General features: G+C 45.3%; 1 protein-coding gene across 1 annotated transcript in view; it reads left to right on the top strand.

Moving 5' to 3' along the window:
- Nucleotides 1-11,015, top strand: part of LOC139276112 (E3 ubiquitin-protein ligase DZIP3-like) — a 136,811-nt gene extending 125,796 nt beyond the window's left edge. The window contains exon 32 of the mRNA XM_070893620.1: nucleotides 10,782-11,015. Within this exon, the coding sequence (XP_070749721.1) occupies nucleotides 10,782-10,784 (3 nt within the window). The 3' untranslated portion in view covers nucleotides 10,785-11,015. The remainder of the gene's footprint in view (nucleotides 1-10,781) is intronic.
- Nucleotides 11,016-27,869: the final 16,854 nt, after the last annotated feature.

The following is a 27,869-nucleotide window of genomic DNA, read 5'->3' as shown; positions in this document are numbered from 1 at the left end:
GAAAGGATCTGGTGAGCATGAATCCCTGGAACCCTAGAGTTTGACCTCGTTAGAGAGTAAGTGGGAGGTGAGAGGTATTTCTGTTGTGTTTATTACCTGTAATAAATTATTCCCCATTGTTTAGAACCTTTTTGTAAGATTTTATAGTTTTATTGGAGTGTATTTGTGTTATTTGCTTTTTTGAATAAAACCCAAAGTTGTCTGCTGCACTTTATCACACCCTGATTAATAAATCCAAGCTCGAGAACCAGGGAGTGGGAGCGACTCGCAACCACTCTGGTCAGGAAGGCAAACTGACAGACCCACCACCCCCTATAAAACGGGCAGCCGAAAGCAAGAAGCAGGCAGAGAGGGGGAAGAAAGTTTCCTCTGGGTGAACCTCATGCTGATTTTGGCCGATTAGCTCCGCCAGCCTGGGATCCGTTCCGGGACCACCGTTCTGCTTCAACGTCCTTCTGTTCCGGGGCCGTAGATCATTCTCATCTGTTGCGAGTTGTATGTCTACTACATCTATCCTTATTGCGTATTGTATCTGATTGAATTTAAAACTGCTGCTCCTTAATAAAATGCCTTATAACTCCTAACACCCTTTGGGTAATCTGTCTGTTAGACCTGTGACCCAAATCCCATTAGTGTCACATTTGACCCTGAAATGAGCTTCCGTCCACATATCCGTGGCATAACTAAGACCGCCTATTTCCGTCTCCGTAAAATTGCCTGTCTCCGTCCTTGTCTCAGCTCATCCGCTGCTGAAATCCTCATCCGTGCCTTTGTTACCTTTAGACTTGACTAATCCAACGCATTCCTGGTCGGCCTCCCACATTCTACTCTACGTAAACTTGAGGTCATCCAAAACTCTGCTGCCCCTGTCCTAACTCGCACCAAGTCCCGCTCACCCATCACCCCTGTGCTTGCTGACCTACATTGGCTCCACTGTAATTCTGTTTCGTGCTCAAAACTATAAACTAGTAAATTTTGTCTACTGGTTATTTTCCAATTCTCTAAAAGAAAATCACTTCATAATATTTATTATAGAATAATTAGTTCTTAGTGTTTCAAAGATTGCTTTAGTTCTGCCAACATCAACCACTTATTCCAGTGCCTCAAATTCCACTATCATGATTGTGTTCCTTTTCTGTGCATTGCAATATTTGTTATAGGAAGTGCAGTATCCTGTGCAACATGTAATGAAGACCTGAGGGGAACATTATCCCTAATCGGAGGTTCCTTACATATAGGTCAACTATGTATAAGATTGTGATCATTTGCAGCCTCAAGCCCTTCTCTGCTGGGGTTGCCAACCTTCTAGGACTGTGCTGGAGTCTCCAGGAATTAAAGATTAATCTCCAGGATAATACTGCGAGTAATCCAGGAGAAAAATCATTGTTTTTAAAAAAAAATTCTTCAAAAATGTATGTTTATTAGTTAGAAAAAATATCAGACATAGGAAAAAAAGGTTGACATCAAAAACCAGCTAATCGGATAATGAAGAGTCTATTCTCTTTGCAGTTGGCCATGGGACAGTGGGGTGCGTTTAGAATGACGCGTTGGCCGACCAATGGCAGGAGTGTGGGGGCAGGGCGGTTGGAGGCAGGCAGTCATGTGACCTCTACACCTAGGAATATGTCCAACCAAAGTTGGCAGCCAATTCTCAGCACAATAGTAATTTTCTGTAATTTTACTTAATACTGCTTCAGTATAAAGAATGATATAGCTTCCAAATGATGCTTTATTAATAAATTGAGGAGTGACATGGGTTTATGTAATTTCAATGAACATAGAAAATACAGTGAATTAAATAACATTCTCTTGTCGAGGTTGAATATGGGTGATTTTCTTTATTTTATTTTACCTTTAAATGCACGTTTGAATTTTGAACAGACAGCCACAGACTTTCCAAACTATAAATCAGATGCCGTATGTAATTTTTTAAATGTGAGTTTGTTCCTCTTCCTCTGTCTTCCACTACTGTACCAGGAATACTATTTGAAGTGTTGATCAGTCTTTGTGCATTTGTCTTCCTGACTTCTGTCCTAAGCTTTCCCGTTATCATTTTAACTCATGTTGCCTTATGTAGCATGCCTTGAAGTAGCATTTTAGATTAATCTTATCCATTCCATTTAATGGGCCAAAAATTGCAGTCTCCATGGGCGCATACGATGTGCACACGCACCTATAGGGGCCCCGCAAGTTCCGGGTTTAGATGTGCGATACGCATGTGCTGAAATCCAGCACTTGCGAACTGTCAACATTTCTTTTGACAGTTCCAACGCATCCCCGGGAGAAAGGCCTTCATGGGCAGAGATTTGGGCTATTTGCCCAACTCTTGGCCAGCGAATATCCTTCAAACTCTTGCACCTGGTAAAAGCGTAAGGTTTGCTTTTACCAGTGTAAGAGTTTAAAAAAATAGAAAAATAAAATGTTATCAATAATTTTTATATTTAAAAACTTTGTCCATTTAGGTAAAATTATATTTTAAAAATTGTATTGTCTAAAACATTTAATTCAATTCAATTTCAATTAATTTTAAATATGTGAAGTGTTTTTCTTATTTATTTAAAAGGTTTGTACTTTGGGGCATACAAACGGAACTCACCATTACTGTGAATGGGGATACGCCATTTTCATTGGTTAGTCTGATCCATGTGATCCCAGGCTGCACATATGCTCCTGGAATACATGGGCCTCTGCACTGGGCTGCGCATGGAGGCCTCGGAGCACAAATGTACGTTCCTCCGGGACCACCAGGTACTTTCATAAAAGAAAAACAGGAAGCCTCCAACTGTAATTTCTGGGCCAATATTTTGTATACTTCCATTAGATCCACTATTTTATCATTTCTTCGAGACTAAACAATATTTCTGCTCTACGGACAAGTAGAGGATCCAATTTATTACATTTGTGAGAAAGGTATTTGTGACTAATTTGATTGGTTTTCATGATCTTCAACTCTTCTTGGTAATGCAACTGCACTCGCCTGGTTCCATTCTTATTTATTAGTCTTAGCCAGAGAATCACTTGCAATGGCTTCTCTTCCCGTTACCTCTGGTGTCCCCCAAGGATCTATCCTTGGCCCCCTTCTATTTCTAATCTACATGCTGCCCCTTAGCGACATCATCCGAAAACACAGTGACAGTATCCACATGTAGACTGACGACACCCAGCTCTACCACACCACCACTTCTCTCGACCCCACCATGGTCTCTAAAATGTCAGACTACTTGTCGATATCCAGTACTGGATGAGCAGAAATTACCTCCAAATAAATATTGGGAAGACCGAAGCCATTGTCTTCGTCATCCTCGCCACAAACTTTGTTCTCTAACCACCGATTCCATCCCTCTTCCTGGGAACTGTTTGAGGCTAAAGCAGATTGTGCGCAACCTTGGTGTCGTATTTGACACCGAGGTGAGCTTCCGACCACATATCCGCGCCATCACTAAGACCGCCTATTTCCACCTCCGTAACATTGCATGTCTCCACCCCTGCCTCAGCTCATCTTCTGCTGAAACCCTCATCCATGTCTTTGTAAACTCTAGACTTGACTATTCCAACATACTCCTGACCAGCGTCCCATCTTCCACCCTTCATAAATTTAAAGCTCATCCGAAACTTTGCTGTCTGTGTCCTAACTCACACAAAGTCCCATTGTGCTTGCTGACCTACATTGGCTCCCGGTTAAGCAATGCCATGATTTAAAAATTCTCATCCTTGTTTTCAAATCCCTAATGGCCTCGCCCCTCCCTATCTCTGTAACCTCCTCCAGTCCGACAACCCTCAGATATCTGCACTCCTCCAATTCTGGTTTCTTGCACACCTCAAATTTAATCACTCCACCATTGGCGGCCATGCTTTCAGCTGCCAGCATCTTAAGCTCTAGAATTCCCTCCCTAAATCTCTCCGCCTCTCTATCCCTCTATCCTTCTTTAACACGTTCCTTAAAACCTATCTCTTTGACCAATCTTTTGATTATCTGGCCTAATATCTCCTTATGTTGCTCAGTGTCAAATTTTGTTTTATAACACTCCTGTGAAGCACCTTGGGATGTTTTACTACATTAAAGGCAATATATAATTAGAAGTTGTTGTTGTTGGCTATGGTACAATAAACTAGGTATGGCCACTCTTGTTCCCCTTATTTAACAACTGTAATCAAATCCGTTTTGAAGTTGTTTTATTTATTTCTGTTTGAAGTGCATTTAATAGAAATCCACTATTAAAGATGAAGAGCTGCACTGAAGATATTAACGGGGAAAATTCAGTATTGCCCTGTTTGTGGGTGGTAACAATCGGGAGGCATGAGGCTTAGCGCCAGGCGCGGAATTCCCACCCCTCTCGAGAAATTCTGGTTACCGCACCCAGAAGGAAGTGGCGAGATAAATCAAGTGCTGCACTTCCTTCCTGGGGCGCTAACGGGGCGGTAGCCTCATCAGTGCTGTGCACTGGGCCGTGCAGCGTTGCCATGTCCGAGGGGCCATTCCCTCATTTAAAGGGAAGGGCCCACGCTGCCGACTCTGCTTAAGGACCACCAGGGAGCGGGGCTGAGCGATTGCAACCAGGACCCCGCGAAGAAACCGGATCAGGAGCGGGAAAATAAAGGTATGTTTTTTTTTAATTTTGGAATTGGCTACCTTGCCTTTAATTTTCGCCCTGGTAGCGGCCGGTCACCCGAGATGTGCCTCCTGCAGCTGCCGGTGTTTTTGCCGGGCGCTGCTGCAGGGGGTGAAAGTCAATATCGGGGCCAGGGCGATGCACACGGTGATGGCGTCCCGATCTCCGGGTACAGGAGATCGGGGTGCAAAGTCGCAGCGCCACCACTAAACTCCCACCCAATATGGCGGGAGACATTAACAGCGCTGCGCCCAGTCACAAATTCATTTCTGCCACACTAACGGGAGGCGAAAATGAGTTGAATTTCTTGTCCTTAGATTGTCCAAATGTAAGGATGACTGATCTTAGGAAAGAGTGCCATCTAGTGGCTACTGAACTATACCTGAATTATTTTTTCCCTTTCTCCACAAATTCTGCCTGAGAGGGTCCAGCATATTCTATTTTTATTTTAACCTTAAAGTTACAATGATCCGGTACCCTCAACTCTAATGACTCTTCGACAATAATTCATACTGTAGTCCTTAATGACTGGAAAATTCAGCACTTTGCCTTTACTTGCATGAATATTTTTCAATTTAAAGTTCTCCTTCCTACAAAATATCCTCCGAAGACACATTTTACAAAATTCCAAACAGGAGTTGTGTTGCTTCTGCTGCCATACCTGGGGTTCATGTTGTTCTAAGGTATTATAGATTTAAATGAAGACAGTAGAAAGACAATTTGATCGAATAAATCATATTTCTTGTAACTTGAGAATAAATAATATTCAGAGATGATTGGTGCTTTCCAATCGTCAGAGAAAGGCTGTGATGTAGATCTTGTGTATGGTTGCTTAGAGACGCAGGACCTCAGTAAACCACCATAAAGGCGGAGTCTACAGTTGACGCAGCAATGGACAGTGAGCAGGGACAAGCAGCCACTTTGGTCTCATTACATTCTAAGTGACTGAATTGCACATTATATTTGAATTAAATAGGCAGCTGTTTTCCACTTGACTAGATAGGATAGATTTGTAGGATGCTGGTAAGATAGTGGACCTTGTCAAAATATTCAAAGTTATTAAATGGGATAGATAAGGTGTTTATTCCAGGGAGGGACCCAACAGCTCTCTCCTGGTCTGGGACCCGGACTCTTTGGCCAGACTTTCTGGCCTCTTCTGGTGGGGGAGGGAAGGGGTGCCCAATCACGAAAGGCATTCCAGACCCCCACAATCGGCAGGTAGATAAAACCATAAAAAGGCCAATAGAATTTTAGGTTTTATAAATAGGGCTATAGAGTACAAGAGTAAAGAATTAATGATGAAGCCATGCACTGAGATGTGCTGCCCTGTAGATTTTGGAGGCCACGATTTTCTATTCAATTAGCATGGAGTTGAATTTAGATTCCAAAAAGATGCGAATGATGCTGAACCTCACCAGTACCTCAAGGTAGCGTTTTAAGCACATTTGAACACAGATCCAGTTTATCACACCATATGGCCGGCTCCAGATTCTCTGCCGTCCTTGTGATCTGCAGAATGTTATTTATTATTTGTATACACTCAGCCACAGAAAGTATTAAGTATTTAATTGTACCATGGACTTAAATTGTGGCAATCTCTCCTTTTGCTTTCTTTGTTGTGGGGGAGAGAAAAGTATTATTCTACAACCAAAGGTGATCTTAAGAGATAAAATAAGCATGAAATTAATTTTCTTTGCACCTAGAGCCATGGAATACTTTTGCAGCACAGGGTCAAATGATTTCCTCGATCAAGTCTATGTCGCCCCCAGAGTATTCCTAAACTAACCCCACCGCACTGTTCTCTCCTCATTGGCCAATTACCCTGCTCACTAGGCCACAATTTCCAGCCTCTCTGGCGGACGGGCACCTGTGTCCTGCAAATTTTGAACAGGCCCACACCAGAGATCGCCAGCAGGTCGATCCTGGCACCTGCAACAGCATCAACAGCCAGCTTCAGTATCTTTCCATTGAGCGGATACTCTCATTGCCTGATTTTGTCTCAAAATGTATTACCTCACACTTCCTCACATTTAAATTGCACCTCCCCCTGTCTGTTCATTTCACTGGCCTGTCTACATTCTCTTTTTGCAGTTCTCACTCTTTGCTGACGCCTACTTTTTGTATCATTAGCAAATTTCAATATCTTACTCCCTATGACCAAGTCCAATATTTTTAATTACTGTCTCCCTTTCCTTTTTTTTCTATTTCTCTCTATATTTCTCTCTCCCCTCCCTTCCTGAGCTACACTGTTCCCAGCAAGCCTTCAATTTGAGCAACATCCCTTAAGTCTAGCTACCTGTTTCCTCCACTACATTTCATCTTACACTATAGAGAGAATTTTAATGGACCGTCTATTTGCAACTGAAAAATGCTCTGATTGGGTTCCCTTGATCACATGACCTGATTGCAGATTGGTCCTCTTGGAGGATAAAACACACACAGCAGTTTCTCTGGAATATGCAATTAGAACCGCCCTGTCTTCATAATCAGTGACGTTGCAAAGTGTAATTCGAGCCATTCTGACTGCCGACTCCAGACAGCACAGAGCTCACTCACAGGTTAGAGCACCCCACCCCCCACCTGCCCACCATCCCATGTTCCTGTCCCATTCCAGCCCGAGTTCCTGCCCCATCCCCCAGCTCCTGCCCTATCCCCCAGCCCGAGTTCCTGCCCTATCCCCCAGCCCGAGTTCCTGCCCTATCCCAGCTGAAGTTGCTAACTTTACCCCCCACTGCACCATAGATGGGGCATTGTGTGTGGGTCACAAATTGTTAACAGGTTTATTGGGTATGAAGTGAATAGTGACAGTTTCCTACAATTATGTCACTTGTCACACGTGAACCAAGCTTTCCGAGAAATCAACCAGGTCAAGGGGGAGGAGAGGGAGAACATGGTGCAGGTGTAAAGGGAGTGAAGTTGGAACACGTGATCCTTCTTCCCTGAGTTCCCCCTCTCTCTCTCCCCTCCAATCCTCTCACCCCGTCCCTTCTCTCTCCCCCGCTCTCTCACTCCCAAATCTCTCTCTCACTCCCCAGTCTCTCTCTCGTTTCTCTCTCCCCAGTGTCTCTCTCCACCCAGTCTCTCTCTCCACCCAGTCTCTCTCTCCCAGTTTCCCTCTCTCTCTCCCCGGTCTCTCCCTCTCTCACCCCAGTATCTCTCTCTCCCCAGTCACTCGCTCCCCAGTCTCTCTCTCTCTCACCCGTGTCTCTCTCTTTCCCCAATCTCTCTCTCTTAGTCTCTCTCCCCAATCACTTTCTCTCTCTCTCCCACGACCTCCAATATTTTTTCTCCCACAGCAGGCCGAGAAATTGTTGGTGTTAATAATCACACTGATATTTTAAGCAAAAGTCCTGGAGATGCCCGAGAAGCAGCTGCAGAGGCGATGAGCTCCACGTGGCTGGTGGTTCAGCCGCACTTCCGGCTTCCTCGTATGTTGCACTGTGCCTACGGGAATGAATCGAGCGCGCATGCGCAAAAAGGGGGCGGAGTTCAGGGCATGCATGTGCAGAAGGACTGAAAAAAAAGTCCGAATTTTAATATCTGGGCGGAAATCTGGTGAGGCTGGTGGGCCACCCACTCAGGCACTGCAATGGGAGGTCTAGTCCACTTTTAATGGCCGGACCTCATTCACAATTTGCCAGTCAACCGCCTGCCTGGAACAGGCAGCTTGCCAGCTTTGGGCCTGCTATGATCAGGAGCCCCAGAGACCACCAGGCTAGCAGTTAGTTAAGTAGCAGGCTGGAGGTTGACAGGGCTTTGCGGGTCGGGGGGGGGGGAGAGTCAGGCCAGCAGCCCACACTTTCTTTGTGGGGCCTGGATGAGCTTGTCCATTGGCCATCATCTCACTTAACTTTCCTCTTCTCCTTTTGCTGTTGCCTCCACCTTCCCTCACCACTTCACTCTTCTTCCTTCCCCCCCTCCCCCATTATTGCCCCTTACCTTCCTCAGTATTTCCTCCTCCTTCCCCCTCTCCTCACACTTCCCCACATTGAACTCCACCTGGAAAAGTTTGTCTATTCTGTCTATATCTCTGTGGAGTTGAAGTCGAAGATCAGCCAAGATCTTATTGAATGGAGGAGCAGGCTCGGGGGCACAAATGACCTACTCCTGCTCCCAACTCTTATGCCAACTTAGTGCCATCTGCAAACTTGGATATAAAATTCTCACACTGAAGTGAATGAGCAAAAAACAATAGTCTGCAATGTTGGAAATCTGAAAGAAAAACAGAAATTGCTGGAAAAACTCAGCAGGTCAGGCAACATCTGTGGAGAACAGGTGAGTTAACAATTCAGGTGTAGCCCCTTCATCAGAACTCGAAGAAATTACAGATCAATAATATGTAAAAAGCAGCAGAACAAAGAGGAGGGAGAGGATGTTTGATGTCTCATCCAGAACAAGTGTTTGGGGGCCTGGACACCGGTGCAGGGGTAGATAAATGGGCACATGTTGCGTCTCCTGTACTAGCATCGTAAAGTGCAGGGGGAATGGCAGCAGTTAGTCGAAGTATATTCCAGGTAGTTATGGAATTTGGTGGGCTTGTAATAGATGTGGAAAGCCCATCTCTCAAAGGTAGGGAGTGAGAATCCACCTCTCCTCCCGTCACCTGCTCCTTAAAACCTACCTCTATGACCAAGCATTTGGTCACCTGTCCCAGCGTTTCCTTCTTTGGCTCGGTGTCAATTTTTGCCTGATTATGCACCTGCGAAGCCCCTCGGGAAATTTCACTATGTTAAAGGTGCTGTATTGTGCAAGTTGTTGTTGTGTCGTTAGACTGGATAACGCCCGTTACATAAGACTGCAAGGACTAGTCAGGATCTACCAAGAGAGCAAAGATTGCAACCTCTGTAATTTAAAATACATCTCTATTTACAGCGAGATTACAGTCAGCACTGGTTTCAACTCACCTGCTTTCTGACAGGTTCTCACACTCGGTATGTTTGATGTGGTATGGAGAATGTGAGCCCACCTTCTCCACTTTGGATGGGAACATAACACTCTAATTGTTGCAGGTTGCGTTGAAAGTACGGGGGGGTTTGAAATTCAGATGTACGTAATGGATCTTCGCAAGAATATCTTTTAATGACAAACTCTGCAGAGTTCTACTAAATAGCAGCATGTAGCATAGCAACTGAAGCATGAGCAGTTTGTGTTTGTAAAAATAAACTGTGGTTAACCTCTGATGGTATCAAATTTGCACCTGGTTTTGTTTGATGAATGGAAAATTTTACACAAAACTCACCTACTCTTGTCATTTTCACAGAAAATGACCTACAGGTGCCACTATTTTTACACCCAGTGGGGTGGGATGTACGAGGCTTATTGATCTTTTGCTAAATTGAGCTGTGCTTGGTGATACAAATGTACATATTTTTGCTTGCTAGACTTAATTGTATTTTGTGAAGATGGAGGTCAAACCCCTATCCACCAACATCCATAGTAATGCCATGACAAATAGAACAGTCTCATTAGCAAGAGTTTTGAGAGGTTTGTCTTGTCCAGGAGGTGTGAGAATCTGCTTGAAACCATGGGGGTGAATTTGCTCTTTGGTTGTATTCAATCGCAAATATAAACCGGCAGGGTGCAAAACAGATGGCGGACTCGTTATCGTCCGTTTTGCAGCTACCACCAATTTCACTCCCCAGGTATTTGAAAGGTGAAGAGATCGCAAAGTTTCTGTTTAAAGAATGGACTCAGTCGAGAATATTTCGTGGACTTTATGGGTTTTTCTGAGGGTATTTTCTCTGTGCTGGGATTGGCCTGTGCAGATACGTGAAAAAGATGGTTTTGTTAAAACTCCAGAGGCCACATGGCACTTAGCTGTGACAAAAAAACTGTCAATCATCCATTGACAAAAGAGCTGTCGGCCAGGAAGGAGGGCCATTGACAAAGCCACTCTAATATGCAAAAGCACTTCTCACCTCCATCTCAGAAGGAAAGCAGAACAATGAACCCACTAGCCTGGCCAGACAAAGAGGAGCCAGGTCTTTCCCAACACAAAGACTGAGAGAAATGCCCAGACTAAGGGCTATCAGTCCAATACATATGGGATGGATGGCCTATCACTGACTAAGTACCTGTACTTAGAAACGAAAGGATTTTAAAGATTGGCGGGAAAGATAGGGTGTAGCAAGACTCCCATAAAGACAAGGTCTTTTTGCACTTTATTTTTAGTGAAGCTTGAAGCTTGCAGCTTGTATCCAGGGAGAGCTCTCTCTGGCTCCACCAAGATCGATGTACTAGGAGGAAGCTGCAGTTCCACAGAAGAAGCCGCCGAGACTGAAAACCAGGCAGTGACTTCCCACAGCTGAGCTGAGCGAGGAAACCAACTGTGGGTGTAGTGGTGAGCATGATCACGAGTGTCCCAAGCCAGTAACCAGAGATCCCAGGCGAGTTGGGTGAGACTACGGGCTCAGGGTTTTCTCAGAAGTGAAGCTTTTCAGGGCTATTCTGGGGAGGAAGCTCCGACTGGGTAATTCGTTGGTAGGCGTAGAGTTAGAATTCACCAGGGAATTACTGCATGTTACTAGGTCTCATTTCTGTACGGTATGTATGTTGTTTGTAACCTGGATTTTATTCTCCACGAGACAGTGATTTTGTTTAGTAGTGCATGTTTTAGCCAGTGTATGTTAGACCAAATAAATACAAGTATGATTTTTCACTGAGGAATTCCTGTCCGTAACTCATTTCATTTACACTCTGAATAATAATTGCCGCGTCTAGAACTTTCGTAAGGTGCGGGCGATACGAGCCGTCCGTCTAGCAATTGGACTAGGATCAAAACAACTTACATCTCTGGTGACTGCGGCAGGTCCCGGGTAAAAGGAGTGTAGATCAGTCATGGACAGCGCTTCTGGCGAAAGAACCCAAATGGAGGAAGGGATTTCTTCATATGTATTTAAGAAGGTTAACATCACTAAGAAATGGGTGCTAGTCTTGCTGCATGCTGAGCGTCCAGTGGACGTGGCGGCAGAATGGACAAATAGCAAGGAGCATAGGCGCAGAATTTAAAAGGCGATATGGCTCGTCTATCTACAAAGACAAGTCCAACTGCTAGATGAGCAGGTTGGCAAGTTGGAGGCAGAGCTCAGGGAGTCCGAGGCACAGTCAGACGCAGGGGCGGTAGTAGGGAGCAGAGTGCACGAAGTTAAAGGAATGTTTAGGCAAAAGAAAGAATGAAGACAAGAGGAAGGTAATGCGGGTCAATCCCAAAAGTGTTATAACTGTGGGAATTTGGGACACTGGAGCAGGAATTGTAGGCTTCCGAAAGGAGGGAAGCCAGGTTACGAGGGTGCTGAGGCAAAACAGAGTCACAAGAAGGCAGCCGATGGCCCAGTACAAATTTTAGTGGCCACATTACAGCAGGTTATGGGCACGGGTGGAGGAATGCTGGACTAAAAACCTCTGATGTTTCAGTGTGAATGGTAATGTTAAAAGCATGTGGATGGTTTGTAACTTGTCTTTAAGTGTGTGTGTGTCTGTATAGTTTTTTCAACTGGCACTGGTTAATTTGAAATTGGTTTGAATTAATTTGGAATTATTGAGGTTAATTAACCTGGGAAAAACCAAACTTTCATTATGGCCATGGTGGAATTTGGGTTGGTTTAAATTGTGTGGAAAAACCTCTAGTACCAGACATGAGACAATCACATATATTTGGTATTTTAAAATAAAAATTTTCCGACCAATTCAAGAATGTGACCAGTGGAGAAAAGGTTGTGTGCTGCTATTATGTATGAAAGAGAGAACTATTGTAATATGTAAGCTATTGGTATGTGTAAGAGAAATTTGGCATTAGGGGTATAAGCGAAATAAGGTTTAAAGCTTCTACATCGGCTCATCAAAAGAGGCAAAAAGGCTCTAGCTGACCTCACACATTCCAGTACCAAGGACCCAGAGGCCTCTGATTCAACATTGATGTACTAGGATACTAGATAACATTAAGGTACATCCAGTCCGACAAGATAAGACACCATGGAAGACTTTAAACAGATACTGATAAGACTCTGTGAAAAGATTCTAAACAGACTTTTAGGCACCATGTATGGTCAGCAAATTCTAACCTAATGCAGTCATCCTAGTTAAGGTCTAAGGTTGTCTTGAGATCCTGGTCTGTCAATCCAGGTATTACGGATAAGGTAATCCAAATACAGATCGAGGAAGGTCATGCCAGGGAGCGAAGGGGCCTATGAAATGTATAAATGATGTACGATTATGCTATTCGGGGAGCATCTCCGCTCACAGGCGGCTGTGATGAGAAGTGTTCCCGTACGTTCATAATTAAAGATTGTTAAACCTTGCCATCCGTCTCCGTCTGCTAACTTTGAGGGCTGCTATGCGGGTTGGGGCGCGCGTCGACCCTTTATATCAGAGGGCCTGCTCGTGGGAGGAGAAGCCTTCCCATTTTTCCCCGTCAATTTGGTGCTGCGAGCAGGGTACAAGAACTTCCCAAACGGAACAATGATCCAGCTGTTGGGGTGAATATGTTTTAATTTACCACCTTCAAGTTAGAGCTGGGGCGTTGTAAACCGGGAGGGCAGGACATCTGTACCAGGAACCATCTGTAGCAGGTCCCGGAAGGACGGAGACAGAGGACAAGGACAATCTAGGGGTGGGAGGGGGTTAAAGGCTATACTCTAAGATGCGCGTGTGTAGGAAGCACGGCAGTGCGAGGGTACGATGCAAGGGAAGACATATGGACAAGCCCTATTGACCCAAAGTGGTACAAGCGCACGGCGCAGGGACGAGACATATTGACCTGGGAGCATGACAGTACAGGTGTACGGCGTAAAAGGAAGATATATAGACGATGTCCCCGCAGAGACGAGACATATTGACCCAGAAGCGTGGCAGTACGAGTGTACGGCACCAAGGGGAGACATATAGACGACGTCCTACGTCCCAATCACGAATTAAAGGGAATGCCCAAGATCCCTACACCTTCCCCAAAGTAAGATGGGTAACTCGGCTAGTAAAAAGGCAAATAAAACCAATGAGGGAACAGAAACCCAGGCCAGCAAAAAAATGGAGGAAGAATGTAACTGGGGACCAAAAGGGTCTCCAGTAAATTTGCTGGACAAAAAATACGCAATATTAATGGAAGAAATGAAACGGAAAGGGTGGCAGCCCACGGATACCCCCGATAGACAGAACAAATGGTGGGATAGTCAGACCAAACACAAGGTTGAAATGGCCCAAGTAATTATCCTTACCTGTTACCAGGAACAGGTAAAAGAAAGATACCCACACTGAATTGATTCAGGAATTAAAAACTAAAATAACAGAATTAGAAAAGGCTGTGAAGGAGAACGGACGGACTCTACAGTGTGCATCAGCAACAACCGACCCAAAAATAACCCCCCAGTGCCCCAAATATACCCCTCCCTGAAAGAGGTACAGGTGGGGGAGCCCCAAGATAATAACAGGACCCAGGAAGGGCCCCCGGCATATGACAGGTACGTACAGGCAGCTCCCGTACGTACTACCACCGTCCCTGCACATGGGCAGCAACCCGCTCACGTCACCGTACACCAAGTTCTCCTTACCCCCCATGAGAGGCAGACACTGCTAAAAGATTTATCCACCCTCAAACCAAATAGCAGAAATACAGAATTCTGGCAAAAGGTTGAGGAAATGCTCGATGCACATGATCTAACCCTAGGAGAAGTACACGGTCTGGTAAAGGCCAAAACCGGTAATGTAAACTGGCAAAGGGCTACCCAAGCCGTGCAAAACGGCGACTGGATGGTGATGGGAAACCCGATGCAAACTAAGGCACAGCGGATACTAGACCTCAAACACGGGATGGATGCATGTTGGGGACTGGAGCAGGATATTAAAAGTAATCCAAAAACCAAAACGAAACTGTAGGGGAATATGGAGAGCGGAAATGGCTCGCGTACAAGGACCACTCCGGTGCTAACAACCCCGATAAAGAGGACGCGGCATTTTTAGAAATGTTTAAGGATGGGCTGGGGAGGCACATCAAAAAATAATTTAGCTCGGGTTCAAGATAGGAAATGATTATGACGAAATCATAGAATAGGCACAAAATGTGGAGGAATTAAAGGCCAAGCAAAAGGTAGCCAAGATAGTGGCGGCAGCATTAGTAACGGGAGGAAAGGAAGATAGGGGGGACCTCCGTGCAGCCCCCTTGACGTGTTACACATGTCATCAGGATGGGCATTTTAGAAGAGATTGCCCGGAAAGGCAGGCTGAAAAAGGGACGGATAAACCCAGGTGCCATAATTGCAACAAACTGGGACAAGTAGCAAAAAGATGCTGGGCAGCAGGAGGCGGGGCAGCAGGAAAGGGCCCCTAGCAAACCAGAAAACAGACAGGGCCGCCCATCACGCATGAGGAACTGATGGAAATTCTCCGACAAGCAACACTGCCAGCCCCTCCGGAGCCACCCTCTAACGAGGAGCTCATCAACGTACTCAACTTGGTCAGTACCCGCTAGGGGTTCCCGGCCCCCGAGGAAAGGTTGGGACGGCCGACGCTAGATCCCCATATGTTTATTAGTGCAGTGTTAGGGGGCTGGCAGTGCAACATGCTAGTAGGCGCGGGAGCATTGGTATCCATAACTAATCTAGACCTCCCATTTACAAGAACCACGGTTAATATTCAAGGGATAGGAAGAGGATCCAAAAAAGCGACATTAAGCAAGCCCTTATGAGTGCACCCGCCTTGGGATTGCTGGATCAGAATAGACCCTGCCACCTGTATATGTACAATAGTGAGACCCATTACAATGTGGTGGTAACCCAGGAACACGGGGATCGGCAAAGGCCTGTGGCATACTATTCCACGAAACAAGGACCGGTGGCCGCAGGGCTGTCCTGATGTGTTGCACCTCTCGATTGTGCGGCATGGGCCGTGAGGGCCAGCGAGCCTATAGTGATGACCAGGCAGGTCATCTTACACACGCCACATACCCTCGTGGAATTACTTAACACAGGAAGGTTGAGAACCGTATCCGACGCACGACGCGCCAATTGGGAAGCAATGCTCTTACCCCCAAACGGCGCCGTGACTATAATAAAGGACAACGGGAATAATCCCGCAGGATGGATAGTCACTGAAGGTAAAGAACACCAGTGTGGTCTCACAGGAAATGAGGGGGAAGGGAGTCAGATTAACGAAACTCCGCTTGAAACACTGCTTTGGGTACTGTTGAGGGGAAGACTCATCAGGGGAGGGTAGCAGCAGCCAAGTTCATGGCACCATGGCTGGCTCTGTTGCACAGAAGGGCAGGAAAAAGAGTGGAAGAGCAATACTGATAGGGGATTCAATTGTAAGGGGAATAGATAGGCATTTCTGCGGCCGCAACCGAGACTCCAGGATGGTATGTTGCCTCCCTGGTGCAAGGGTCCAGGATCTCCCGGAGCAGATGCAGGACATTCTAAAAAGGGAGGGAGATCAGCCAGTTGTCGTGGTGCACATTGGTACCAACGACATAGGTAAAAAAAAGGGATGAGGTCCTACGAAATGAATTTAAGGAGCCGGGAGCTAAATTAAAAAGTAGGACCTCAAAAGTAGTCATCTCGGGATTGCTACCAGTGCCACGTGCTAGTCAGAGTAGGAATCGCAGGATAGCGCAGCTGAATACGTGGCTTGAGCAGTGGTGCAGCAGGAGGGATTCAAATTCCTGGGGCATTGGAACCGGTTCTGGGGGAGGTGGGACCAGTACAAACCGGACGGTCTGCACCTGGGCAGGACCGGAACCAATGTCCAAGGAGGAGTGTTTGCTAGTGCTGTTGGGGAGGAGTTAAACTAATATGGTAGGGAGATGGGAACCAATGCAGGGAGACAGAGGGAAACAAAAAGGAGGCAAAAGCAAAAGACAGAAAGGAGATGAGGAAAAGTGGAGGGCAGAGAAACCCAAGGCAAAGAACAAAAAGGGCCATTGTACAGCAAAATTCTAAAAGGACAAAGGGTGTTAAAAAAAACAAGCCTGAAGGCTTTGGGTCTTAATGCAAGGAGTATCCGTAATAAGGTGGATGAATTAATTGTGCAAATAGATGTTAACAAATATGATGTGATTGGGATTACGGAGACATGGCTCCAGGATGATCAGGGCTGGGAACTCAATATCCAGGGGTATTCAACATTCAGGAAGGATAGAATAAAAGGAAAAGGAGGTGGGGTAGCATTGTTGGTTAAGGAGGAGATTAAGGCAATAGTTAGGAAGGACATTAGCTTGGATGATGTGGAATCTATATGGGTAGAGCTGCAGAACACCAAAGGGCAAAAAACGTTAGTGGGAGTTGTGTACAGACCTCCAAACAGTAGTAGTGATGTTGGGGAGGGCATCAAACAGGAAATTAGGGGTGCATGCAATAAAGGTGCAGCAGTTATAATGGGTGACTTTAATATGCACATAGATTGGGCTAACCAAACTGGAAGCAATACGGTGGAGGAGGATTTCCTGGAGTGCATAAGGGATGATTTTTTAGACCAATATGTCGAGGAACCAACTAGGGGGGAGGCCATCTTAGACTGGGTTTTGTGTAATGAGAGAGGATTAATTAGCAATCTCGTTGTGCGAGGCCCCTTGGGGAAGAGTGATCATAATATGGTGGAATTCTGCATTAGGATGGAGAATGAAACAGTTAATTCAGAGACCATGGTCCAGAACTTAAAGAAGGGTAACTTTGAAGGTATGAGGCATGAATTGGCTAAGATAGATTGGCTAATGATACTTAAGGGGTTGACTGTGGATGGGCAATGGCAGACATTTAGAGACCGCATGGATGAATTACAACAATTGTACATTCCTGTCTGGCGTAAAAATAAAAAAGGGAAGGTGGCTCAACCGTGGCTATCAAGGGAAATCAGGGATAGTATTAAAGCCAAGGAAGTGGCATACAAATTGGCCAGAAATAGCAGCGAACCCGGGGACTGGGAGAAATTTAGAACTCAGCAGAGGAGGACAAAGGGTTTGATTAGGGCAGGGAAAATGGAGTACGAGAAGAAGCTTGCAGGGAACATTAAGACGGATTGCAAAAGTTTCTATAGATATGTAAAGAGAAAAAGGTTAGTAAAGACAAACGTAGGTCCCCTGCAGTCAGAATCAGGGGAAGTCATAACGGGGAACAAAGAAATGGCGGACCAATTGAACAAGTACTTTGGTTCGGTATTCACTAAGGAGAACACAAACAACCTTCCGGATATAAAAGGGGTCGGAGGGTCTAGTAAGGAGGAGGAACTGAGGGAAATCCTTATTAGTCGGGAAATTGTATTGGGGAAATTGATGGGATTGAAGGCCGATAAATCCCCAGGGGCTGATGGACTGCATCCCAGAGTACTTAAGGAGGTGGCCTTGGAAATAACGGATGCATTGACAGTCATTTTCCAATATTCCATTGACTCTGGATCAGTTCCTATGGAGTGGAGGGTAGCCAATGTAACCACACTTTTAAAAAAGGAGGGAGAGAGATAACAGGGAATTATAGACCGGTCAGCCTGACATAGGTAGTGGGCAAAACGATGGAATCAATGATGAAGGATGTCATAGCAGTGCATTTGGAAAGAAGTGACATGATAGGTCCAAGTTAGCATGGATTTGTGAAAGGGAAATCATGCTTGACAAATCTTCTGGAGTTTTTTGAGGATGTTTCCAGTAGAGTGGACAAGGGAGAACCAGTTGATGTGGTATATTTGGACTTTCAGAAGGCTTTCGACAAGGTCCCACACAAGAGATCAATGTGCAAAGTTAAAGCACATGGGATTGGGGGTAGTGTGCTGACATGGATTGAGAACTGGTTGTCAGACAGGAATCAAAGAGTAGGAGTAATTGGGGACTTTTCAGAATGGCAGGCAGTGACTAGTGGGGTACCGAAAGGTTCTGTGCTGGGGCCCCAGCTGTTTACACTGTACATTAATGATTTAGACGAGGGGATTAAATGTAGTATCTCCAAATTTGCGGATGACACTAAGTTGGGTGGCAGTGTGAGCTGCGAGGAGGATGCTATAAGGCTGCAGAGTGACTTGGATAGGTTAGGTGAGTGGGCAAATGCATGGCAGATGAAGTATAATGTGGATAAATGTGAGGTTATCCACTTTGGTGGTAAAAACAGAGAGACAGACTATTATCTGAATGGTGACAGATTAGGAAAAGGGGAGGTGCAAAGAGACCTGGGTGTCATGGTACATCAGTCATTGAAGGTTGGCATGCAGGTACAGCAGGCGGTTAAGAAAGCAAATGGCATGTTGGCCTTCATAGCGAGGGGATTTGAGTACAGGGGCAGGGAGGTGTTGCTACAGTTGTACAGGGCCTTGGTGAGGCCACACCTGGAGTATTGTGTACAGTTTTGGTCTCCTAACCTGAGGAAGGACATTCTTGCTATTGAGGGAGTGCAGCGAAGGTTCACCTGACCTATCAAGAAAGACTGGATCAACTGGGCTTGTATTCACTGGAGTTCAGAAGAATGAGAGGGGACCTCATAGAAACGTTTAAAATTCTGACGGGGTTTAGACAGGTTAGATGCAGGAAGAATGTTCCCAATGTTGGGGAAGTCCAGAACCAGGGGACACAGTCTCAGGATAAGGGGTAAGCCATTTAGGACCGAGATGAGGAGAAACTTCTTCACCCAGAGAGTGGTGAACCTGTGGAATTCTCTACCACAGAAAGTTGTTGAGGCCAATTCACTAAATATATTCAAAAAGGAGTTAGATGAAGTCCTTACTACTAGGGGGATCAAGGGGTATGGCGAGAAAGCAGGAATGGGGTACTGAAGCTGCATGTTCAGCCATGAACTCATTGAATGGCGGTGCAGGCTCGAAGGGCCAAATGGCCTACTCCTGCACCTATTTTCTATGTTTCTATGTTTCTATGTTTCTAAAAGGCAGATATGGACCTCTATGTGGATGGATCCCGTCGATATGTAGACAGAACCCCACGAACAGGATGGGCAGTGGTGGACAACAATGGACAAGTCAGGAAAAGGGGACCCTTAGAGGGAAACCTATCGGCTCAGGTGGCAGAATTGGTAGCCCTCACTGAAGCATTAAAATTAGCAGCAGGGAAAAGGGTCAACGTATACACCGATAGCCATTACGTCTTCGGGGTGGTACATGATTATATGACTGCTTGGAAGAGGCGGGGGTATGTGACAGCGGGAGGGGGACCCATTAGGCATGAAGAGATAGTTAAGGACTTGGTAGAAGCATCCCTCCTCCCTCAGGAATGTGTAGTGATAAAAATTAAAATGCATCTGAAGATCACAGACAGGCACCAGCAGGGAAATGCCAGGGCAGACGAAGCTACCAAACAGGCAGCCGAATTAGATATGACTAGTAACACCCCGATTGACTCATGTATTACCCAAATGGAGGAAGTAAACATACTCACGATACAAGGAGAATCCACTCCGCAAGAAACAGAAGTGTGGGAACAGAATGGAGCTAAAAGGGGGGCGGATGGAGTTTGGAGGAATGATGACAATGTAGTGGCTCTGGAATGTACCCAACAGAACCTATTGAGTCTTTACCATGGATACACCCACACCGGTAGGACCGGCATGATGAACTCCATGTCACGATGTTGGTGGTGCAATGGAATGGGTAGAGATATAGAAAACCATTGTAGGAGATGTATAACATGTGCTAAACACAACCCGGGGAAAAAGATAAAGGTCCGGCTGGGACACCAAACACGCCCAAAGGGACCCTGAGAAGCCCTACAAATAGACTTTACTGGGCCACTGCCTAGCCAAAGGGGAAAAATGTACTGTCTGGTAATGATAAACCAATTTACAAAATGGGTAGAAGCCTTCGCCACTAGAAATTGCACCACTGATACAGTAGCTAAGATCCTGGCCAGGGAAATAATACCCAGGTGGGGAATGCCATTATAGTTGGACTCAGACCAGGGTACACACTTTACGGGAAAAATCATGAAGCAAGCTTGCGCCCTGCTAGGGATTAAACAAAAATTCCACATCCCATACCACCCGGAGTCTTCCGGATTGGTAGAGCGAATGAATAGGACCTTAAAAACGGCTAAGGCAATCGAAGAGACCAGACAGGGGTGGGTTGAGTTAGTACCACGAATCCTAATGAATCCTAGTAACCGGACTGACCCCCTTTGAACTAATGACAGGAAGAGCCATGAGGCTGCCAGAAGTGCTGGTTACTGGAAGTGATGACGAAGGGCCCTACAAGGATAAGATACGGAGGTTTGTGATGGAACTCTGTAAACAATCACATGAATAACGAGCACAAGCCAGAGACCAACAAACTATTAGTGATCTAGAAAGGGACACGAAGGAACAAAAGGTTCAGGTACCCCAAATAGGGAGCCGGGTCATGGTAAAGATAAATCCTGAAAGACCCCGATTCTTGCCAAAATGGACCGGACCTCACCAGGTGATTATGGTTAGTGACACATGTGCTTGCGTAGACATGGGAGGTGTTGGCAAATAGAAACACTGGACCTAGTTGAAACGATTTGGATCCTAACCAACCAGTGGCCACAGGAGAACATTGTGTTTTACAGGATCATATCCCTCCTTGGAGCTGGAACATCCACTGATGAAGAAAGTAACAGACCTCAAGGCCTATATTATAAGATGTTGGAAAACATTAGCTGTGATTCTGATTTAAAAATCCTAATTTTTGAGCGGGTGCAGGACATTCTGAAAAGGGAGGGTGAACAGCCAGTTGTCGTGGTGCACAGAGGTACCAACGATATAGGTAAAAAACGGGACGAGGTCCTATGAGACGAATTTAGGGAGCCAGGAGTTAAATTAAAAAGTAGGATCTCAAAGGTAGTAATCTCAGGATTGCTACCAGTGTCACGTGCTAGTCAGAGTAGGAATCGTAGGATAGCCCAGATGAATACGTGGCTTGAGGAGTGGTGCAAAAGGGAAGGATTCAAATTCCTGGGACATTGGAACCAGTTCTGGGGGAGGTGGGACTATTACAAACTGGACGGTCTGCACCTGGGCAGGACTGGACCAATGTCCTAGGGGAAGTGTTTGCTAGTGCTGTTGGGGAGGAGTTAAACTAACATGGCAGGGGGATGGGAACCTATGCAGGGAGACAGAGGGAAATAAAATGGAGGCAGAAGCAAAAGATAGAAAGCAGAATAATAAAAATGGAGGGCAGAGAAACCCAAGGCAAAAAACAAAAAGGGCCACATTACAGCAAAATTCTAAAGGGGCAAAGTATGTTAAAAAGACAAGCCTGAAGGCTCTGTGCCTCAATGCGAGGAGTATTCGGAATAAGGTGGACGAATTAACTGCGCAGACAGCAGTTAACAGATATGATGTAATTGGCATCACGGAGACATGGTTCCAGGATGACCAAGGCTGGAAACTCAACATCCAGGGGTATTCAACATTTAGGAAGGATAGGCAGAGAGGAAAAGGAGGCAGGGTGGCGTTGCTGGTTAAAGAGGAAATTAATGCAATAGTAAGGAGGGACATTAGCCTGGATGATGTGGAATCGGTATGGGTGGAGCTGCGGAATACCAAAAGACAGAAAACGTTAGTGGGAGTTGTGTACAGACCACCAAACAGTAGTAGCGAGGTTGGGGATAGCATCAAACAAGAAATTAGGGATTTGTGCAATAAAGGTACAGCAGTTATCATGGACGCCTTTAATCTACGTATTGATTGGGCTAACCAAACTGGTAGCAAACTGGGTGTATTAGGGATGGTTTTCTCGACCAATATGTCGAGGAACCAACTAGAGAGCTGGCCATCCTAGACTGGGTGATGTGTAATGAAAAAGAACTAATAAGCAATCTTGTTGTGCGAGGCCCCTTTGGGAAGAGTGACCATAATATGGTAGAATTCTTTATTAAGATGGAGACTGACACAGTTAATTTGGAAACTAGGGTCCTGAACTTAATGAAAGGTAACTTCGATGGTATGAGGCGTGAATTGGCTAGAATAGACTGGCAAAGGATATTTAAAGGGTTGACGGTGGATAAGCAATGGCAAACTTTAAAGATCACATGGATGAACTTCAGCAATTATACATCCCTGTCTGGACTAATTAGCAATCTTGTTGTGCGAGGCCCCTTGAAGAAGAGTGACCATAACATGATAGAATTCTTTATTAAGATGGAGAGTGACACAGTTAATTCAGAAACTAGGATCCTGAACTTAAGGAAAGGTAACTTCGATGGTTTGAAGCGTGAATTGGCTAGAATAGACTGGCAAATGATACTTAAAGGGTTGACGGTGGATAAGCAATGGCAAACATTTAAAGATCACATGGATGAACTTCAGCAATTGTACATCCCTGTCTGGAGTAAAAATAAAATGGGGAAGGTGGCTCAACCGTGGCTAACAAGGGAAGTTAAGGATAGTGTTAAAACCAAGGAAGAGGCATATAAATTGGCTAGAAAAAGTAACAAACCTGAGGACTGGGAGAAATTTAGAATTCAATAGAGGAGGACTAAGGGTTTAATTAAGAGGGGGAAAATAGAGTACGAGAGGAAGCTTGCAGGGAACATAAAAATTGACTGCAAAAGCTTCTATAAATAGGTGAAGAGAAAAAGATAAGTGAAGACAAATGTAGGACCCTTACAGTCGGATTCAGGTGAATTTATAATTAGGAACAAAGAAACGGCAGACCAATTGAACAAATACTTCGGTTCTGTCTTCACGAAGGAAGACACAAATAACCTTCCGAATGTACTAGGGGACAGTGGGTCTAGTGAGAAGGAGGAACTGAAGGATATCCTTATTAGGCAGCAAATTGTGTTAGGAAAATTGAAGGCTGATAAATCCCCGGGGCCTGATAGTCTGCATCCCAGAGTACTTAAGGAAGTGGCCCTAGGAATGGTGGATGCATTGGTGATCATTTTCCAACAGTCTATCGACTCTGGATCAGTTCCTATGGACTGGAGGGTAGCTAATGTAACACCACATTTTTTAAAAAGGAGGGCGAGAGAAAACGGGTAATTATAGACCGGTTAGCCTGACATCAGTAGTGGGGAAAATGTTGGAATCAATCATTAACGATGAAATAGCAGTGCATTTGGAAAGCAGTGACAGGATCGGTCCAAGTCAGCATGGATTTATGAAAGGGAAATCATGCTTGACGAATCTTCTAGAATTTTTTGAGGATGTAACTAGTAGAGTGGACAAGGGAGAACCAGTGGATGTGGTGTATTTGGACTTTCAAAAGGCTTTTGACAAGGTCCCACACAAGAGATTGGTGTGCAAAATCAAAGCGCATGGTATTGGGGGTAATGTACTGATGTGGATAGAAAACTGGTTGGCAAACAGGAAGCAGAGAGTTGGGATAAACGGGTCCTTTTCAGAATGGCAGGCAATGACTATGGAGTGCCGCAGGGCTCAGTGCTGGGACCCCAGCTCTTTGCAATATACATTAACGATTTGGATGAAGGAATTGAGTGTAATATCTCCAAGTTTGCAGATGACACTAAACTGGGTGGCGGTGTGAGCTGTGAGGGGGATGCTAAGAGGCTGCAGGGTGACTTGGACAGGTTAGGTGAGTGGGCAAATGCATGGCAGATGCAGTATAATGTGGATAAATGTGAGGTTATCCATTTTGGGGGCAAAAACAGGAAGGCAGAATATTATCTGAATGGCGGCAGATTAGGAAAAGGGGAGGTGCAACGAGACCTGGGTGTCATGGTTCATCAGTCATTGAAGGTTGGCATGCAGGTACAGCAGGCGGTGAAGAAGGTAAATGGTATGTTGGCCTTCATGGCTAGGGGATTTGAGTATAGGAGCATGGAGGTCTTACTGCAGTTGTACAGGGCCTTAGTGAGGCCTCACCTGGAATATTGTATTCAGTTTTGGTCTCCTAATCTGAGGAAGGACATCCTTGCTATTGAGAGAGTGCAGCGAAGGTTCACCAGACTGATTCCAGGGATGGCTGGACTATCATATGAGGAGAGACTGGATTACCTGGGCCTTTATTCACTGGAGTTTCGAAGGATGAGAGGGGATCTCAGAGAAATGTATAAGAATCTGATGGGACTGGACAGGTTAGATGCGGGAAGAATGTTCCCGATATTGGGGAAGTCCAGAACCAGGGGACATAGTCTTAGGATAAGGGATAGGCCATTTAGGACTGAGATGAGGAGAAACTTCTTCACTCAGAGAGTTGTTAACCTATGGAATTCCCTGCTGCAGAGAGTTGTTGATGCCAGTTCATTGGATATATTCAAGAGGGAGTTAATATGGCCCTTTCGGCTAAGGGGATCAAGGGGTATGGAGAGAAAGCAGGAAAGGGGTACTGAGGGAATGATCAGCCATGATCTTATTGAATGGCAGTGCAGGCTCGAAGGGTCGAATGGCCTACTCCTGCACCTATTTTCTATGTTTCTATGTTTCTCTGTAATGGTGGTAGTTGGCACAACGATAGATTTAAATTGTATTATTGGACTAACGGGCATAACACAACTTAACAAAGATTTTAACCGACAGTGGGGTGGAACAATAACAAGGACATAACATTAGCAGTAAATGAGACCGCAGTATGCTTTGTGTTAGAAGAAGAACGAGGAAGTTGCACCCGTCGGGAGGGGATACAGATAAGGTGCATGCCCGTTTTCACTCAATTCTCGGGAAGGTCACAACAAGGGGAGACCAGGTGGAAGGTATGCCCAGCCTCCCCGTGCGTGGGTACGGACCAATGGTGTTGGGACAGCCTTGTCCAAGATAGACCCCCCACCGCTGCTCCGACAATAATCTTGGGGACAACAACTCTTCCCAGCACAACCACGCAAGCCCCCCTGCTCCCCATATGCCCGTCCATAAAGACAGGAGCCAAAGGGGGCTAGTAATAAAGGAATCTAAGGAAAGGATATATTTTGGGGTGTGTCAGCGACTACTTACGGTAGTCCTAAACCTAACGGATATCATCCTTCCTAGCTTCTGTGGGAATGAAACTAAGTCTATACCAGAACCTGACACAACGAATCCTCGAAGGCCGGAATCCACTACCCTGAGATTTAATATCAGAAAGGGAACAGAACAAGCTCGAACAAAAAGGGGAATACTGGAAACACTAGGCACGGGTTATGTGGCAGGGGTTGCGACGGTGAATTCTATAGACCTGTATGCAATAGACGACCGTTAACACCTTAACGCAAATCTTAAGTGGTTTATTGGGGAGGGAAATACATAGCCAAGCCCTACAAGCGTGGTTGGGAGATGGCACGGAAGGGGAACTGTTACGTGGCCCACACATTACAGGAACATGTCAAGGCCATAAATTTGATCTACGCAACGGGGAATGACCTAAGTAAACAATAACAAGCTGAGATCATTTGCTCCAGGTATGAGGCCTGGATACTGAGTGAGGTACAATATAACCTGGAGCAACTCCAGAATGGGTACATACCAGATTGGATCCCGAATTATTGGACTCTAGACAAAAACATGAATAACACGTGCGAGGTACAGAAAAATAGTCACGCATGGGTGCCAAAATTTAGATGTATTACTGGACAAGTGAATATGATCGGATTCATGTTATCAATACCACAGTATGACGTAACAAAGGGAGACCCCTTATATCAAACCGACAATATCAGTGAAGTAAGAAACCGAACACGGTTGCATTACCATCAACCCTCCAGACAGGTAATTAAAATTAACAATAGTACCAAAGGTATTGACATAACCGACTGCTATAAAAATAACCAAGTGGTTTTATGTCGAGGTAAGCTAAGAATGACAGATGGTGATTGCGGATTCCACCAAACAAACGGGTGCATGCTGAGTATCACTCCTCTCGAACGCAATTCCGAAACAATCACTGCTCCACAAGGGATTGGAGATTGGTGCGTGAGCACAGGAGCAGCCAACCCGACGATTAAGACCAGGGGAGGAGTCACCCCCTGTGTCATCACCAACCCTGACTTCTGTTTCAGGCAAATGGGAAAAATAGACATAAATGGATACCACATACATCCCGAGACAACGGAAATTATCCACGGAACGGTCACGGATACCCTCCGAGAAGGGTACAAGGAGGTGGTATGGGAACCGCAAGGAAAAAAGATTCCCGAATTAAGTGAGGAACAATTACAATTGGTGCAAGGAATGCAAAACCAAAGACGACAGTATATCCGGCTGATAGAAGAAATAGACAACCTACAAAGAGACACTACCACGATGCTGGCCGACCAGCCTTGGTATTCAAAACTGTGGAACATTGGACTTAATATTCAGATCCACCCATGGATAAAGATTATATCACATGTATTTGTAGTAATACAGGGCCTGGTCCTGATGGTACTGTTAGGATTAACCTGTGCATGAATTAAACAGGTTAATCGACATGCTAGGGCACGCACTATGATTAAGATAATAAGGGACGAGAATTTAAACAGTGTTGCAGGAAGGACTTACCTTATATAGTCCTGCGGGAGAAGTCACAGGAGGTCCTGAAGTTTGGGAGATGGCCACCCAGGCGAAAGGACATATCTGGAACTTGCCCACAGGGAAGTAGTTTCCAGGGAATATGGCCTACTTGGCGTATAGCCAAGGGCCAAAGGGGGATTGTAAGAGAAATTTGTCATTAGGGGTATAAGCAAAATAAGGTTTAAGTGCCGGATTTTACATCGGCTCAGCAAAAGAGGCAAAAAGGCTCTAGCTGACCTCACACTTTCCAGTACCAAGGACCCAGAGGCCTCTGATTCAACATTGATGTACTAGGATACTAGATAACATTAAGGTACGTCCAGTCCGACAAGATAAGACACCATGGAAGACTTTAAACAGAAACTGATGAGACTCTGTGAAAAGACTTTTAGGCACCACGTACGGTCAGCAAATTCTAACCTAATGCAGTCATCCTAGTTAAGGTCTAAGGTTATCTTGAGATCCTGGTCTGTCAATCCAAGGTATTACAGATAAGGTAACCCAAATAAAGATTGAGGGAGGTTGTACCGGGGAGCAAAGGGACCTATGAAATGTATAAATGATGTACAATTTTGCTATTCGGGGAGCATCTCTACTCACAGGCGACTGTGATGAGAAGTGTTCCCGGATGTTCGTAATTAAAGATCGTTAAACTTTGCCATCCGTCTCCGTCTGCTAACTTTGAGGGATGCTACGCGGGTTGGGGCGAGCGCGACCCTTTATATCAGAGGATCCACTCGTGGGAGGAGAAGCCTCCCATTTTTCCCCTTCAGTATACGTGGTACCATGCATTAGTATGCGTGTTTGTTGAACTTTTAAAAAAAGGTAACACTCTGTACAAGCAGAAAGCAACACCTTGTCAAGAGTGAAATAATTATTCCGAGTATTTGTAAAATTTTGA

This window comes from Pristiophorus japonicus, chromosome 11 (genome assembly GCF_044704955.1).
Source record: "Pristiophorus japonicus isolate sPriJap1 chromosome 11, sPriJap1.hap1, whole genome shotgun sequence".
Lineage (NCBI taxonomy): Eukaryota > Metazoa > Chordata > Chondrichthyes > Pristiophoridae > Pristiophorus > Pristiophorus japonicus.
This window is presented reverse-complemented; position numbering and strand designations above follow the sequence as displayed.